Below are 13,815 nucleotides of genomic sequence, written 5' to 3' on the forward strand. Positions count from 1 at the left end.
GCAAAAAAATATATCTTAATGACGTTTAGAAGCTTTAGATCACTTTCCTGGGGGTATTTATGTGTGTAATACAGTATGTGGTTTTAGATATTTTAGATTGTAGCAGTGAGCCTGTTGTCTCTGATGTCATGGACACTGGTCTCACTACCTTCCTGGACTACAATTCCCATAATTCTTTGGTGTACTGCTCCTCCTTGTGGATAGGGGGGAGAGCTGTCTTACTGAGACAACATGTAGTCCAAACTTCAGTGTCTATACAAGCTAGTTAGTCACAGCAGTAATGATGTCATTTTCTGACTCAGTTGCTCTGCACATAAATGTATATCCATATAAATGTATGTACATATATTTACAATTTATACCGTGTATTCTCTGAATTTTCTTGGGAGTTGAACTTCCGGTGCCTAGGTTTGTAAATTGTAGCGAAATTCTAGAAATATTGGGACTCTTAGTCTTAGGGCTGTATTTTGCGTGTCTTAAGTACCAGGTCTTATTCCCTAACTTGAGTAAACTAAAGACCTGGAGGGTTGATCAATGCCATTTGGCTATTCTGAGTGGCCAAAGAGCATTGATCACGCCTCCAGGTCTTTAGTTTACTCAAGTTAGGGAATAAGACCTGGTACTTAAGACACGCAAAATACAGCCCTTAGTCTTCAGGCAGTTCATCAACTATACAGTACTGAACTCGGGATTTTAAAACACAACCAGTTCTATGCAGTATGCACCCTCAAAGGTTGTTTCAGAGTGGCCTGCATCAACACTGAGGCTTTGGAATAGAAGCCGTCAAGTTCATTGATCATGTATCAGAGATACAGAGAGCCGTCCTTTGCAGGTTTTGTGGGTGAAAAAGTTTGTCCAGTTAGTTTTTTCATACACTTATTTATTTTCACATAATTTACATTTTATTGTAAATAAAGGAAAAGGGCAATAGTCCCCCCCCCCAAAAAAAGTAGTATACACTCACAAAATATTATAGAATACTTAGAATTCAAATTATATTAGAATGATACTTACAAAAGCAATAGTAACAATAGTTTATACAGATGTGAATTACAATAGTTAACTTGATACAGTGGTACCATAATCTGAATGTAGAGTTTATTACTTAACGATCAAACATTTGTCTCGGTCGATTGGTGAAACTCTTTAAGTGCTGTTGCATTTTCATACATCATCTCTGTTCTCATATAGGGGTTCTTCAGGTCTTGACTTTGACTCCAGGAATTTATCATATAGGGGTTCTTCAGGTCTTGACTTTGACTCCAGGAAATTCAAGATGCATTGGTGCAGGAATGTATACTGAGACTGAAAGGAAGAATAGACCCGAGTTACTGGAATTCTTGTATAAGCTTCACCTGCGCATCAAGTGTATACATAGCTCATGGTATATGTTAATATATATATTACAAAAACGATATTTAGAACCAATAACTTAATATTGCTTGTAGATTAAGAATTGAAAAGCAGGTGCATATATTTTATTTATTACATGGATGAATTGTCAAATCATTAGGCTGATTAACCATTTAAACTACCGGTAGTTGTATATGTCATACAATGGTGGTGTACAAAGTAAAAAATAGCTGATCTACAAGTTCACAAGGCCACGGTGCGATGCATTAGGCCCATGAATTAGAGGATAAAGCTCACATGTTACCCAAATAGTTGAATACACAAAAGCTAAGGCACTGGTGTCGTACTTCTGGTTTACCGGAACGGGGTTCAACTCCCTGCAGTGCCCTGCTCAATGTGTTGTATTTACCGGAAAAATTTAGTGTTGCAGAGGATTAGAAACAATTTCCAATTTCCGCAATTTCCCCAATTTTCAATTTCCGCAATTTCCAATTTCCGCAATTTCCAATTTCCGCAATTTCCAATTTCCGCAATTTCCGCAATTTCCAAATTCCAACTTTCATTCCAAACTTGTAGATCTGCTATTTTCAATTAAATAATTCGTTAATTGTAATAGAGGGAAATTTAATTGTGATGAAGTCATTTCGCACAGCTCTGTTAACCACTTGAACTCCAGCTTCCTTTTTTTTTAAACAGGGATTGTGCACAATCAATGTAAATGAGCCAGAGAGAATTGCAAAAAAGCAAATTTGCATTTATAGTCCCTGAGCATGTGATCTATATAACTATCGAGACAGCTATTAACACAATCTTGGGGCACAGACACTTTTCGGCGACGGTAAGCGTGTTATGTCATTTTCAAGGTTTTACTATAAGCAAGGGTCGCTTACCTCTGTCTGCACCATGAGTGGCCGACTCAGTCTCATCTTGTGAACAAAGGAAGCTACACCCACTTTCCCCTCCTGCTCTAGCTGCTGGAGTAGCACATCCAGGGCAATGATGGTACCGGTCCTCCCCGCTCCAGAACTGACACAGAAACAGAATGATTTGTATTTGTTTAGCCAGAGCTTGGATCAGTTTACAAGGGTGGAAGCTTCTTCCACTCCTGACAAGACAAAAGATTATTTACTAGATTTTGCGAATATTGGGCTGGACTGAAAATGTATATAACATTTAGCATTACGAGAATGCCAAATTATACATTGGTACTGTTTTTCACACTTTGCATTTCCAGCATTTAAAATTAACTCACGCAAAATTAGATTTAGTTCATTTAGTTATATATATGTCCACTGTCCACACTCCAGAGGTTACATTTTGATTGGTGCAACCACTTCATTACGGAGCTATGTTTGTCCCTGCGGGTCCCTGTCTGGGTCCATCTGTCCGAGCATGAAAATCCCCCAAATAGTAACTGTCATTTCTCAACCGTTTCGGTGGCTCGCCGGAAGCAGCCCGACCCCCTGGGCACGTTCCTGCGGGGTCTGGATGTTCCGAGTAGTAGTACCCCCCCATGCTAACTGTAATTTCTCGACCGTTTCGGACGCGGAGCGGGTCTGGGTGTTCCGGGACCCCCCCACACGCTAACTGTCATTTCTCGAGCTGCCGGCACCATGCATGGGCTCGTTCCTGTGGGTCGAAGTTCCGGGGACCCCCACACGGTGTTGCACCACTCAACAGGAATATCAGTGTTGTATAGTCAATGTAGTGTAGTCAGTCTCTTGAATAGTTTATTTATAGTTTCAGTCACATTTTAGTCACCTGTAATGTTTTAGTGTTTAGTCTAGTTTCAGTCGACTAAATATAACATTTTAGGCGACTAAATCTACAGTTCATTTAGTCGACTAAAATGTGTTTTGGCGGGCCTTGATGCCGTTGTAATGACTTATTTTACACTTGCCGAAAATAGCTGATCCACAAGCTCGCGTCGCACTGAGACGCGTTGTGAGCTTGTAGATCAGCTAGATCAGCTACTGGATCTCTTGTCCACTAGTCCCTTGCTAACATTTTTCGTCTAGTTTTTATTTGTAGACGAAATTGTCAGTATATTTAGTCTTGATCAGCATATAGCTTAGTTTTCATTTAGTTTCCGTTTAGTTTTCGTCAGTGAAAAAAGGTAGTCGACGAACCTTTTTCGTCATATAGTTTCAGTCGACGAAAACAACACTGACCTGCAGTGAACCACGGTTGGTGCAGCCCTGGCCCCCTCGTTCTCTATGTGCTGCCTGACCAGCCCCCTGAACTGGACGAGAGCTTCTGTTCCCTCTGGGACTCCATGGTCTGGCCAGGCTGTGAAGTGGAATTGTTTCACTGTGCGTTCCTCTGAGCTTTCCATCTGTGATGAAGAATCCCACACACAAATTCACAAGTTCCTGTTTAATGCCATACCACAGCAGTAACGGCAGTATCCGATACCAGCGGAATAAAGTGTTGAAACAAATCCAAAGATTTTGACTATATGACGGTATAGATGTTTTCAACTTTCATTCATTCTCTTAATAATAGCATCTTTTTTGTGTCATAATGTCACCATCTGCTGTTTGAGATGTCTCTTACATGTTTCACTCCAAATTCTCTGATTGTCCAGTTGGTTCCCCTGTGCTCAAAATTGATGGTGACAATTAAGTCTCCGTATCGGCAAGGAGTGGAATCCAGTGGCCAGTACTGATCACACTTGACCTGGGAGAAGGAAATGTTGAAAACAGAATAAAATTGAAACTTTGATGTCCACTGTGGCTTCACTTGTAGGATTCAAAAAGCACAATGGAAAATATTGAATATGAATATTAACATAATGCTGACACTGTTGTTCAGCACTGTTAATATGCTGGTGGGCGAACAAACATAAAATTGTGATTAGCATGTTTAGTATGTATTCATTTGCAGATTTAGAATGATGCGTTCACACCACGTAACATAATTAAGTTGTTTTTGAAATTATTAGGAATATTATAACAAAGTGTGGAATAAAATGTGGCCAAGCAGCTATGAACTAAGCTATAGACTGATTTAAATGTCAAAATCTGGGTACCAACACTATAAAGGAACAGAACGATGGTATGGCATGTTTAGCCAATGCTATAGTGTTGAGTTAAAACTCAAAAAAGTGGAGCATAAACTCATAAATGGAGCATGAATCTTCAACAAGGCACCTCAGACAACTACATCTCCCAGAGTGCACCAGCAAGATGGCTGCTCGTTTGGCTGAGCTGGAACACCTGACAAGGTGGAGTGAGCATTCAAACAAACTATACACCAGAAACAAGAAGCAAGATCTACTCGGGATGTTCCAAGTCCAAAGACGGCAATGGTCGGTGATAATATTTTATATATAATATAATATTTTCTAGTTTTGTTCAGGCGGTATACCATAATTATTCCCTGTGCGACATGCGCACGTATAGGCTTATATACGCTCTCACATTGATGGATGAAACAGACGGTATATGCTTTTTTTTCACAGCATACTATGTATATAGCGTATAACGGTACAACACACCGCTGTGTTTAGCCCATTGACTGTAGTGTACAACTGATGGTATATACTTGACATTACTGGCAACCATTTCCCAAAGCTATAGTTGTGTTTCCATTTTTATTTTCAATGAAGCCATTAGATTCAATTAATTTCTATGTATGAAAATCAGCTTGGCTTGACTGAGATAGGTAAGGCCAGCCTACGACATTTCAGTGAGCTGTTATTTTTGTAATAAACCTTTACTGTATGTCCTATCTGAGATCTGAATCCCAGCTGCATGGCTACATTTCTACCACTGTGTGAACGAGTGTTCAGGGGAGATAATTGCATATATTAACTTCAGACAGTACTACTTTTCACCCAGTGTCCTATACCAACACCAGAGTCAAAATGTCTCAATGGAAGAGAAGGGAGACCACTGCAGATGTGTCAGAAGCTATAGTGTATTAAAATACCCTACATTACACTGCCTAGAGTAATGTATTCAATCAAATAAGTTCTGGATTTCAGCTCTAAAGTTAGGTAACGTATGTATGGTTATGTATTTTAAATTTGATTTTAAAAGCCAAGCAGAAAGTCTCGATTATTTGAAAAATGTAAAACATTCCATGTCAGCTGATACAACGTGAGCACCGATTATTTTCAATGGATTATTGAGTTTTTAATTTCTTTACTTTCTTGATATAAATGTGACAATATATATATATAGGACTATCTGACATTCCTTGAAAACTCACCCGTGTGACCCGTCCCCCCTCAGTGCAGTTGGTTGCCATGACCACGCCCTTCACCCCTTGCTCCCATATCATCCGCCAGAATCCATTGACTGTGGATGGTAGAGGATCCTGAGCAGCTATGTACTGTCTGGTACTGCCATAACCCTAAGAACAAAAAACATCAAAATATTATTATTATTATTATTATTATTGCTGTCGGGCAGAAATCTTGTAAACTGTTACTTTTCAGAAAAGGAAAAAGGAAAAATAAACTGCTCCAATGGAAGTAGTTATTTATGATTTAGTCACAAGCTCTAAAAACTCACATTTACGTATGTTCAGAAACATTGAAAATTGCATGCAGATCCTATAGAGCAGGGGTGTCCAAAGTGCGGCCCGCGGGCCAAATGCGGCCCTGGGATGAATTATATATTGCCCACAGCTTCATACCTGAATTGTATTATGAACGGCTACCCTATGGGCATTTCCCAGAGTATAACTTGTCAGTGTTCCTTGTTCCTTTTATTTGTTTTTTACCTTGCTTGTATGGTTACATTTGGTAATGTGACATATGGCTGAAAAAAACCATTGATATTAAATATTGATGACGATAGTTAAATATCGTCAAAATGTGATGCATATGTATATGTGACTTTGTTATAATCCGACGGTACATTATGTTAGGAGATGTAGTTGGCCCTTGGGTGTTTTAATATTTTCTAATATGGCCCCCTTTGAAAAAAGTTTGGACACCTCTGCTATAGAGGGTATGCGCATGCATATCAAGTTGGCAAGTGACTATCAAGTTGGCAAGTGAGTTTAACATTGTTTAACGTTGTTTAATGTAATCAGATATGACTTCTCTGTTTGGATGCATGGGCTGTCAAGGCCAGAAATTAGTTATGCAGTAGGCCTTCCACCATAGCTTCCGGGTTTGATGATGATGTCACGCGCATACCCTATATAAGCTCACAACGTAATGTGATGCAATGCATTGCAAGCTTGTAGATTGGTTATTTTCCCTTGCAATAAAGTTTCTGCCCGACAGCGATGATAATATCTAGAATGCGAGCATATACTATTATTGGTCATTTATTGACAACGGCAGTTGAACCTATAGCCACATTCACACAGTGGTCATTATGATCTTACTGGCAAACTGGCCGATAGTAAATGGACATTAAATTTAGCTCTCTTACAGATAAACTGGAAAAATAATAAATTGCCCAAGGACAATGCACTTTTAGAGAGTTTAAGCGAACAGATCAGATGTCAAGTTGCACCACCTACTGGCATATAACAAGCATTGACGTAGTCAGAGGTCTCATGTTGAATTGTAGATAACTTCACCCGAGACCAGTCATCTAGAATGAGAAACCAATAGTTTGGTTTAATCAAAAGCATTGTGGGACAAATGAAGAACCAGGCTAAGTAGGGTGCGTACAGTCAAATGGCATAATCCACAATTTGGTTACATAGTATGGAAGTCACTTTTAAAACCAGACAAAAACATTATAAGCCTTCATGTAGCTGCAGTGCTGATAGAATGAAGTAGCAAGCATTCATGTGACTGACTTACATGGCAGCACATTGGTGAAGCGATTCTTTGGCCTGTTCTCCGGGAGATCTGCTGTTTTATGTGTCTGCTCCGTTCCCACTGCAAAGAACCTCTGCATGAAAATAATAATTGAAATATATATTTAGCAATTAGCATTTAAATCTACAATCAACATACAAAAGACTGACCATACAGTTAGCAAACAGAGTCCCCTGGCTGTATTATATGGGTCCGCGTCAATATGCCGACGGTCCATTTGTCCGATCGACAACCTACCTCAAACCCTCACCCTAACCCTAACCTCCCCCGGGGCAGACACCTAAACCTAACCACCCACCCTCTCCCGACCCCCAGCGCACCTCGGACCAATGCTCCTTCGGATCATAGGGTGCTTCCCGTATTATATTACCAGTGTCCAGAACAGTACCTCGTATTCCTCGATGAATGCTCTGTCTTCATCCCTACTCATTTCATAGAAGTAATCCGGAAACTTCTCCACAGGAATATCACTGGAAAAACAATGGATGGATCATTTTTTTGTGAATTTGTATCCCTGACTTACCGTACATAGGCCTTTCCCTGCTTTAGTGTTTTCCACCACAAAGCGTTGGTTCTCATGCATACTTATACATACTTGAATTTGACACTAGATCGTTTGGAACTCATGCCCATGTGTGATGATTCCTTCCTGCGGAGGGAGAAGGAAACAATATGAATGAACCATTTAAATGTATTCTCTCAGAGTATATTTGAGGTGATTATTTTAATTATTATTATCTATGAAGAACTATTATTAACCTGAAAATATCTGGTTTCCGGCGCCAAATGAAGACAGCCAAACAAACCAGGAGACAGAATAGCAGCACGGCCATCACAGATCCTGCTATGACCCCTACAAGAAATGAAACTTGGTTTAGGCGTTGAGATTTGCATAAAACACTAAGTTGATGTACTATATTCATCTAATTTCAGAAATTATAAAAGATAAAGTGAGAGTGTGATTTTGGTCTAAACTGATGACAGAAAATAATGTAATGCAATATAGGTCTGTCTGTCACGCACCTCCTGCATAAGTGGAGCAAGTCGTCTCAGCAACTTTACTCTGCAACTTCCGCAAGATCCCAGACTCTGTGGACTGCACTGCGAACACTGCAGACACTTTGTAGGTCTTGGCAGGTTGTAACCCAGTAATAGTTGCTGTGAGCTCGTTGTTCTGTCCCACAGTGTAATGATCTCCGGTCACGTTCACCTCCACTCGGGTCCACCGCCCTTCCGGCACATCCCAGCTCAGAAAAATAGCATAAGCAGCAGCCCCTTGCTCACAGTGTACCTGAATATCTGGGGGAACTGAACAAAACAAGTCGACTGTCGTTAATAGGCTCATGTCAGTACTAACTTCTATAACAGCGTATAATGTGGACAAAATATTTTTTTAGAGTTAGACTCACTTATGGTTATGAATATGCTGTGTTCACACTGTAGATCCGCTCTGTACCACAGAGACACCTCATAGGTAGAGCCAGGGTACAAGCCAGTAAAGGACACATTGCTACCTCCTGGACTCATTATTGGCGTTCCTGATCCATTATTGGCGCTTCCATGTGAGAATACACCCTCAATCGTTGCTTTGATTGATGAGTTGTCAAAAATCCAATGTGATGCGGCACAGTCTATGACTATGAAGAGTGGTAAATAAATAAAAACATTTGTACGTGTAATAAGACTTGAACTGATGACCATCTACTGTGAACATGACACGAGACATTCAGAGTAATCCTTTCACGCCTAAACAAAACGCTATAGTCGCAACATAATCAATATCCTATATTATATACAAATAATTATGAGTACTATACCTGTGGCTGTGACATCTTCAAAGCCACTGCTGTTGACCTCTTTGAACACAGTGTAGAGAGTGTAATTATATTCTGTTCCAGGCTTGAGATGCTCGACTGTGTATGTCAGCTCACCACTGGTCACAACTGAGATCTGATTGTGTATAAGTATACTGCTCCCATTAATCTCTAGTATGTAAGTGGTGTTTTCATGGACCTTAATCCACTGCAGGGTCACATTGGTCAAAAAGCGTTTTGTGGAGACACGAGGCACATTTGAGGGAGCTGGTAGGAGAAGAAGGAAAGTCTGGAGTTATTAACTGAACTAAAGTAATCGCAAGCTTTCAATTCACTTTCATACGTATACGCCACGGAACATGTCTTCAAATAGGGGTTCAGTTCATGGCCAATTACATACGTATTGCTTTGGGTTCCTTGACAAGAAAATGAGAACCACATCGTACTTACGTACCTGTGACTGCTGATATGGTTTGCCCAGTGCTTCTAACATTGTTCAGCTCAGTGAAGACAGTGAATTCATATTCATTTGTAGCATGTAGAGGTGACACATTGTATGTAAATAGTTCACTTTCATCTTCTGCAGTGAGGTATGTCTCACTTCCATTAAAATAAAGTACATAGTCGCACTTGTTCACTTTTCTCCACTGTAGAGTGATACTGGTCTCATTTTGCCCAGCTGCTTTGAAATCATCTACCATGCGTGGAGCTATATAGAAGTAAAAAGGGAAATTAGGAAAAGGGTAGTATTATATTGTATTGCACACATGGCCAAAAGTCTGAGGTCTGTATTTAGAAATTATTGTGTGTGTGTGTGTGTGTGTGTGTGTGTGTGTGTCACAGGCACACACTAAAAGTTTCATTCAAAGCCAATTCATATAATAAAATGTCTGTATATATATATCGATCCAATTACTGTCAGAATATAGAGCTTTAACTTTCCACTTTCAATCTGAACCACAAAACATCACTTACAGCACTTTTAAAACGAATTATTACTAATAGTAATAATACTCACTGTGATACTAGAAATCGTGTAATATATAACTACTTATTAAGATATCTTACCAGTGGCTGCACTAATGTTTTCTCCACTGCTGTTGACGTTTTCAAACACAGTCAAGAGAGTGAAGTTATACAGAGTTCCATTCATGAGTGACGAGACAGGGAGTTCCACACTTTCACTTCCGCTTGATGCGTTGATGGCTATTTCATTTCCATTGAACTTAAGTACATATTTACTGATGTTGTTCACTTTGCTCCACTGCAGTGTTATGCTGGTCTCATTTTGGTCAACTGGTTTGAAATCCAGTGCATTGTTAGGAGCTGGAATGGAAACAGATGGTTAGTCAGTCTATTTGCGTTATAAGCAGCAAAATACAAATACAGCATGATAAGACAATAAGGTTAGGTTAGTCATATGTCACATGATTTATAACCCATAATAACCAAATGGACAGCTCAGAGTTATGGTGGTCCTTGTAATAAAAAGTTTTTGAGAACCACTGTTCTACTACATACATAGTAAGATAATTAGATGCTCCCCTACCTGTAACAGCTGTAAAGTTCAATCCAGAGCTGCTGACATTACCAGACACTGTGAAGAGGGTGAAGTGATATGTAGTCCCACTAGTGAGATTTGAGACCACATATTCAACTGATGTTTGTCCCGCTGATCCATTGGCGTCTTCCTCAGTGATGTTACCACTTTTAATGTATTGTATCCTGTATGTTAGAATGCTATCCACCTTACTCCATTCCAGAGTTATGCTGTTCTCAGTTTGCCCTGACACCGTCACATTAGAAGGAGCTGACAAAGAGAGAAGGGATTTTTTCTTTTAAAGGTAGAGTAAGTGATTTCACTTAATTCAAATATCACTTATTTTTTTGTTTTGTTGTGATAATCCTCTCTACTATAGAGTGTGCTGACCATATAAGGAGTTCCTCCCTGTCCCCAGTTAACCCCTGGGGGTCAAAAGACCTTAGGTTTCATTTTTGACTCTCTATCCTGATTGGACGAAGGCTTAGGTCCCACAGCCAAAAACTAAACCTAAGATTTTTTGAGTGAAATCACTTACTCTACCTTTAAGTCATCGTTATACAGTAGGCTAGCATATTTTAATTTGATGTTTGAAGCAAAATAAAAAAATAAAAATATGCAGTTATAAAATTACAGGCAGGAATTATAAATGTTTACGTGATTGTTTTCAATGGTGTGTTTTTGCCGAATTCATTGCAATGCTTTAAACATTTTACTTATATTTCTCATATTAAGATGGGAATTAATAAAAAGCAGTTAGTTCAATAAATACATGTATCTGATACGTATATAGTCCCCAATCTGTAACAAAATACTTCATACCTCTAACATTTTCACGTAACACCATCACATCATGCACATTTTCAGTAGCTATAAGAAATTGGCAATCATTAATGGAGAGAAAACAAGTGGTGCATGACAAATAGGAAATAATTCTGATTGTAAATTTGGTATAAGTGCCATGCTGTAAAATTGAACATGTTCCTTAATAATCAAGTAAACAGACAATGTATACCACTCACTACCCACAGATTGACACAGATGCATGCTTACCAGGTTCTGCTTTTGTTGCGCTTGTCTCTGGATGTGGCAGAGATGTGTATGAGATGTCTGTCCAACTTTCATAAGCTTCGGTTTCACACTAAAGATCGAATCATACAGATTGTTAGGACACAAGAAAAACTATGTTTAAAGTTAAATGAACACTGGGGATATTGATGTGTAAATGTGGTTTGAAAAGAAAATGGCCCAGTGGTTTCACACTGACACAGGCAATCTTTTCGTACAGATACAGCAGTGTCATTTCTCCTTTTTTCTGTTAATCAGTTATCAGTTAATAATAGCTATACTAAACCATGCCACGTGACTTACCCTAACTGATAATTACCAACCATGCTTTATCCTTATTAATAATATTATTATTAACAGGCCTATCTCCAATCATTTTGTAGACTGATGCACACTGAATGAGTTACATAATTGATGAGCTATTAACCACAATTCTGAATAAAAATATCTTATCTGAAAGTCTTTTTTTGGGCTTTTTTTGTGTCTGCCTTAATCCTTCTCTTCGTGTGATCCTACTGACCTTAACCTCAACCTAATTTCACAAAGAAATAAAGTGAAATAACACTAACACTAAAGTGTAATTTATTACCGAGGCACTTTAATAAAAACCGGCATTGATGATGCCAAGAAACATCATCATTATAAACCTTGTTGTATAAAAATGTGCTTTATAAATAAAGTGGATTGGATTGGATTGGATAAAATGAAGTAATCTACACTCTACATTTTCCTTCAGATTCTACACACAACAAGGGCTTCTTGACCCCAAAATACTTTAAGTTAAAATAACTTTTATGGGCTATAGTACATCTTCTATTATTGCATTACATTAACAGATAAAGTCATTGAGCAGTACACATGTAGCAACACAATTACACACTATATCTACATTAGGGTATATGCACAGAATGGATTATTTGAGGCACATTTTCCTTTATCTTAAGAGTGGGTTGTTTCCTATGTTACTGCTGTAGTTTCCATGAGGAAGTTGTTGACAGCACATTACTGGAGACCACGTTAAGAATTTCTACGGGCTATAAGTCATATGATGGAAACAATCAACACTAGTCCACTACCTTTGCCCCGCCTGGTACTTCCTTAGTAACTTTGATAGCCTGCCACTCGTGAAATGTATCTCAGCCCAGTAAAATTATCATAAGAGTTGTGTCAACAAATGTATTGCGCTGTCAAAGTGCAAGCTTGTAAATTAGCTTTGTGACTAAAGAAAGATAAGCATTTTCGAACACCTGAACTATAAAGCTAAATTATATCATTTTATTATGACATCCCGTTAGCCATATACATATGCTTTGAGCCGAGGACCCACCGCAGGCTATAGAGAACAGTTAGGCTATGTGAATAATGTTTTAACTTTGATGTATATACAGTATGAGAGAGAGAGAGAGAGAGAGAGGCATTGCTGGAGCTACTTGCTGCTGGCTACATTTAGGACTTTCAATCAATCAGAATCAGAATTATTTTAATGATCATCTAGGTCTACTCAAAACTGAATGTTTCCCAATAGTTACAGTGGTGCACGGACAGTGATGCGTGATGAGGAACAGCGGACACACGGCCACACTGAGCCACTGGAACCAGAGGTTCAGTGTGTTAGAACACTGGCCACATGTTTGGGAGATGGTGAGTTCAAACCACACTCAAGTCTTTACTTTCACGACTAATTTCAGAAGAATAAAACAAACAAAAAAGCATTGTGAATTGTCTGGAACCAGTGTTCAGTGTGTTAGAACACTGGCCACATGTTTGGGAGATGGTGGGTTCAAACCCCACTCAAGTTCAAACAAAAAAATAAAGGGGCCAATCCCACCCCAGTCTTTACTGTGAGACTTTGCATTCCACACTAACATCAAGTGGCACAGAAAAGCTGTGTTGTAGTAACTAGCAGTTAGTTTAGTGTGATGAGTGGCTGTGCTTGTGATCCACAGGTCCAGGGTTCAAATCAAATCAAATTAAATTAGTCATGTGGCTCTGTGACTCTTTGCTTTGCACACTGACTTTCAGAAGGACAACTTTAAAGCAGCACAGAAATTCCCCATGATTGTGTGCCTCAGTGGCCCAACGGGTAAGTCAAATGTTATCCGTAGTATACCTAGTAGAAGTGTGCCGGTTCAAACCCGGTTCAAATCACAGACAGTGGATAATTGATATCCATAGATCACCGACACTGTCCATATCCATATCCTAGTAGAAGTATGCCGGCCACATACTCCTACAGTAGTAGGATGCTG

General features: G+C 39.2%; 1 protein-coding gene across 1 annotated transcript; it reads right to left on the bottom strand.

Moving 5' to 3' along the window:
- Window positions 1-1,164: 1,164 nt before the first annotated feature.
- LOC308333661 (receptor-type tyrosine-protein phosphatase H-like) lies at window positions 1,165-11,638 on the bottom strand (the record flags this gene model as incomplete). Its single annotated transcript, XM_080790117.1, has 17 exons — window positions 11,552-11,638; window positions 11,321-11,368; window positions 10,508-10,768; window positions 10,027-10,284; window positions 9,413-9,667; window positions 8,962-9,225; window positions 8,554-8,781; window positions 8,168-8,452; window positions 7,904-7,997; window positions 7,533-7,614; window positions 7,127-7,217; window positions 6,838-6,911; window positions 5,569-5,712; window positions 3,910-4,032; window positions 3,525-3,688; window positions 2,244-2,379; window positions 1,165-1,305 (listed from the first exon to the last, which is right to left on the bottom strand). The coding sequence occupies exons 2-17, from the start codon at window positions 11,343-11,345 to the stop codon at window positions 1,165-1,167; spliced, it is 2,625 nt and encodes an 874-aa protein (XP_080646243.1). The 5' UTR covers window positions 11,346-11,368; window positions 11,552-11,638.
- Window positions 11,639-13,815: the final 2,177 nt, after the last annotated feature.

The sequence above is a fragment of the Protomyctophum bolini genome (genome assembly GCF_963924005.1).
Source record: "Protomyctophum bolini genome assembly, chromosome: 18".
NCBI classification, from domain to species: Eukaryota; Metazoa; Chordata; class Actinopteri; order Myctophiformes; family Myctophidae; genus Protomyctophum; species Protomyctophum bolini.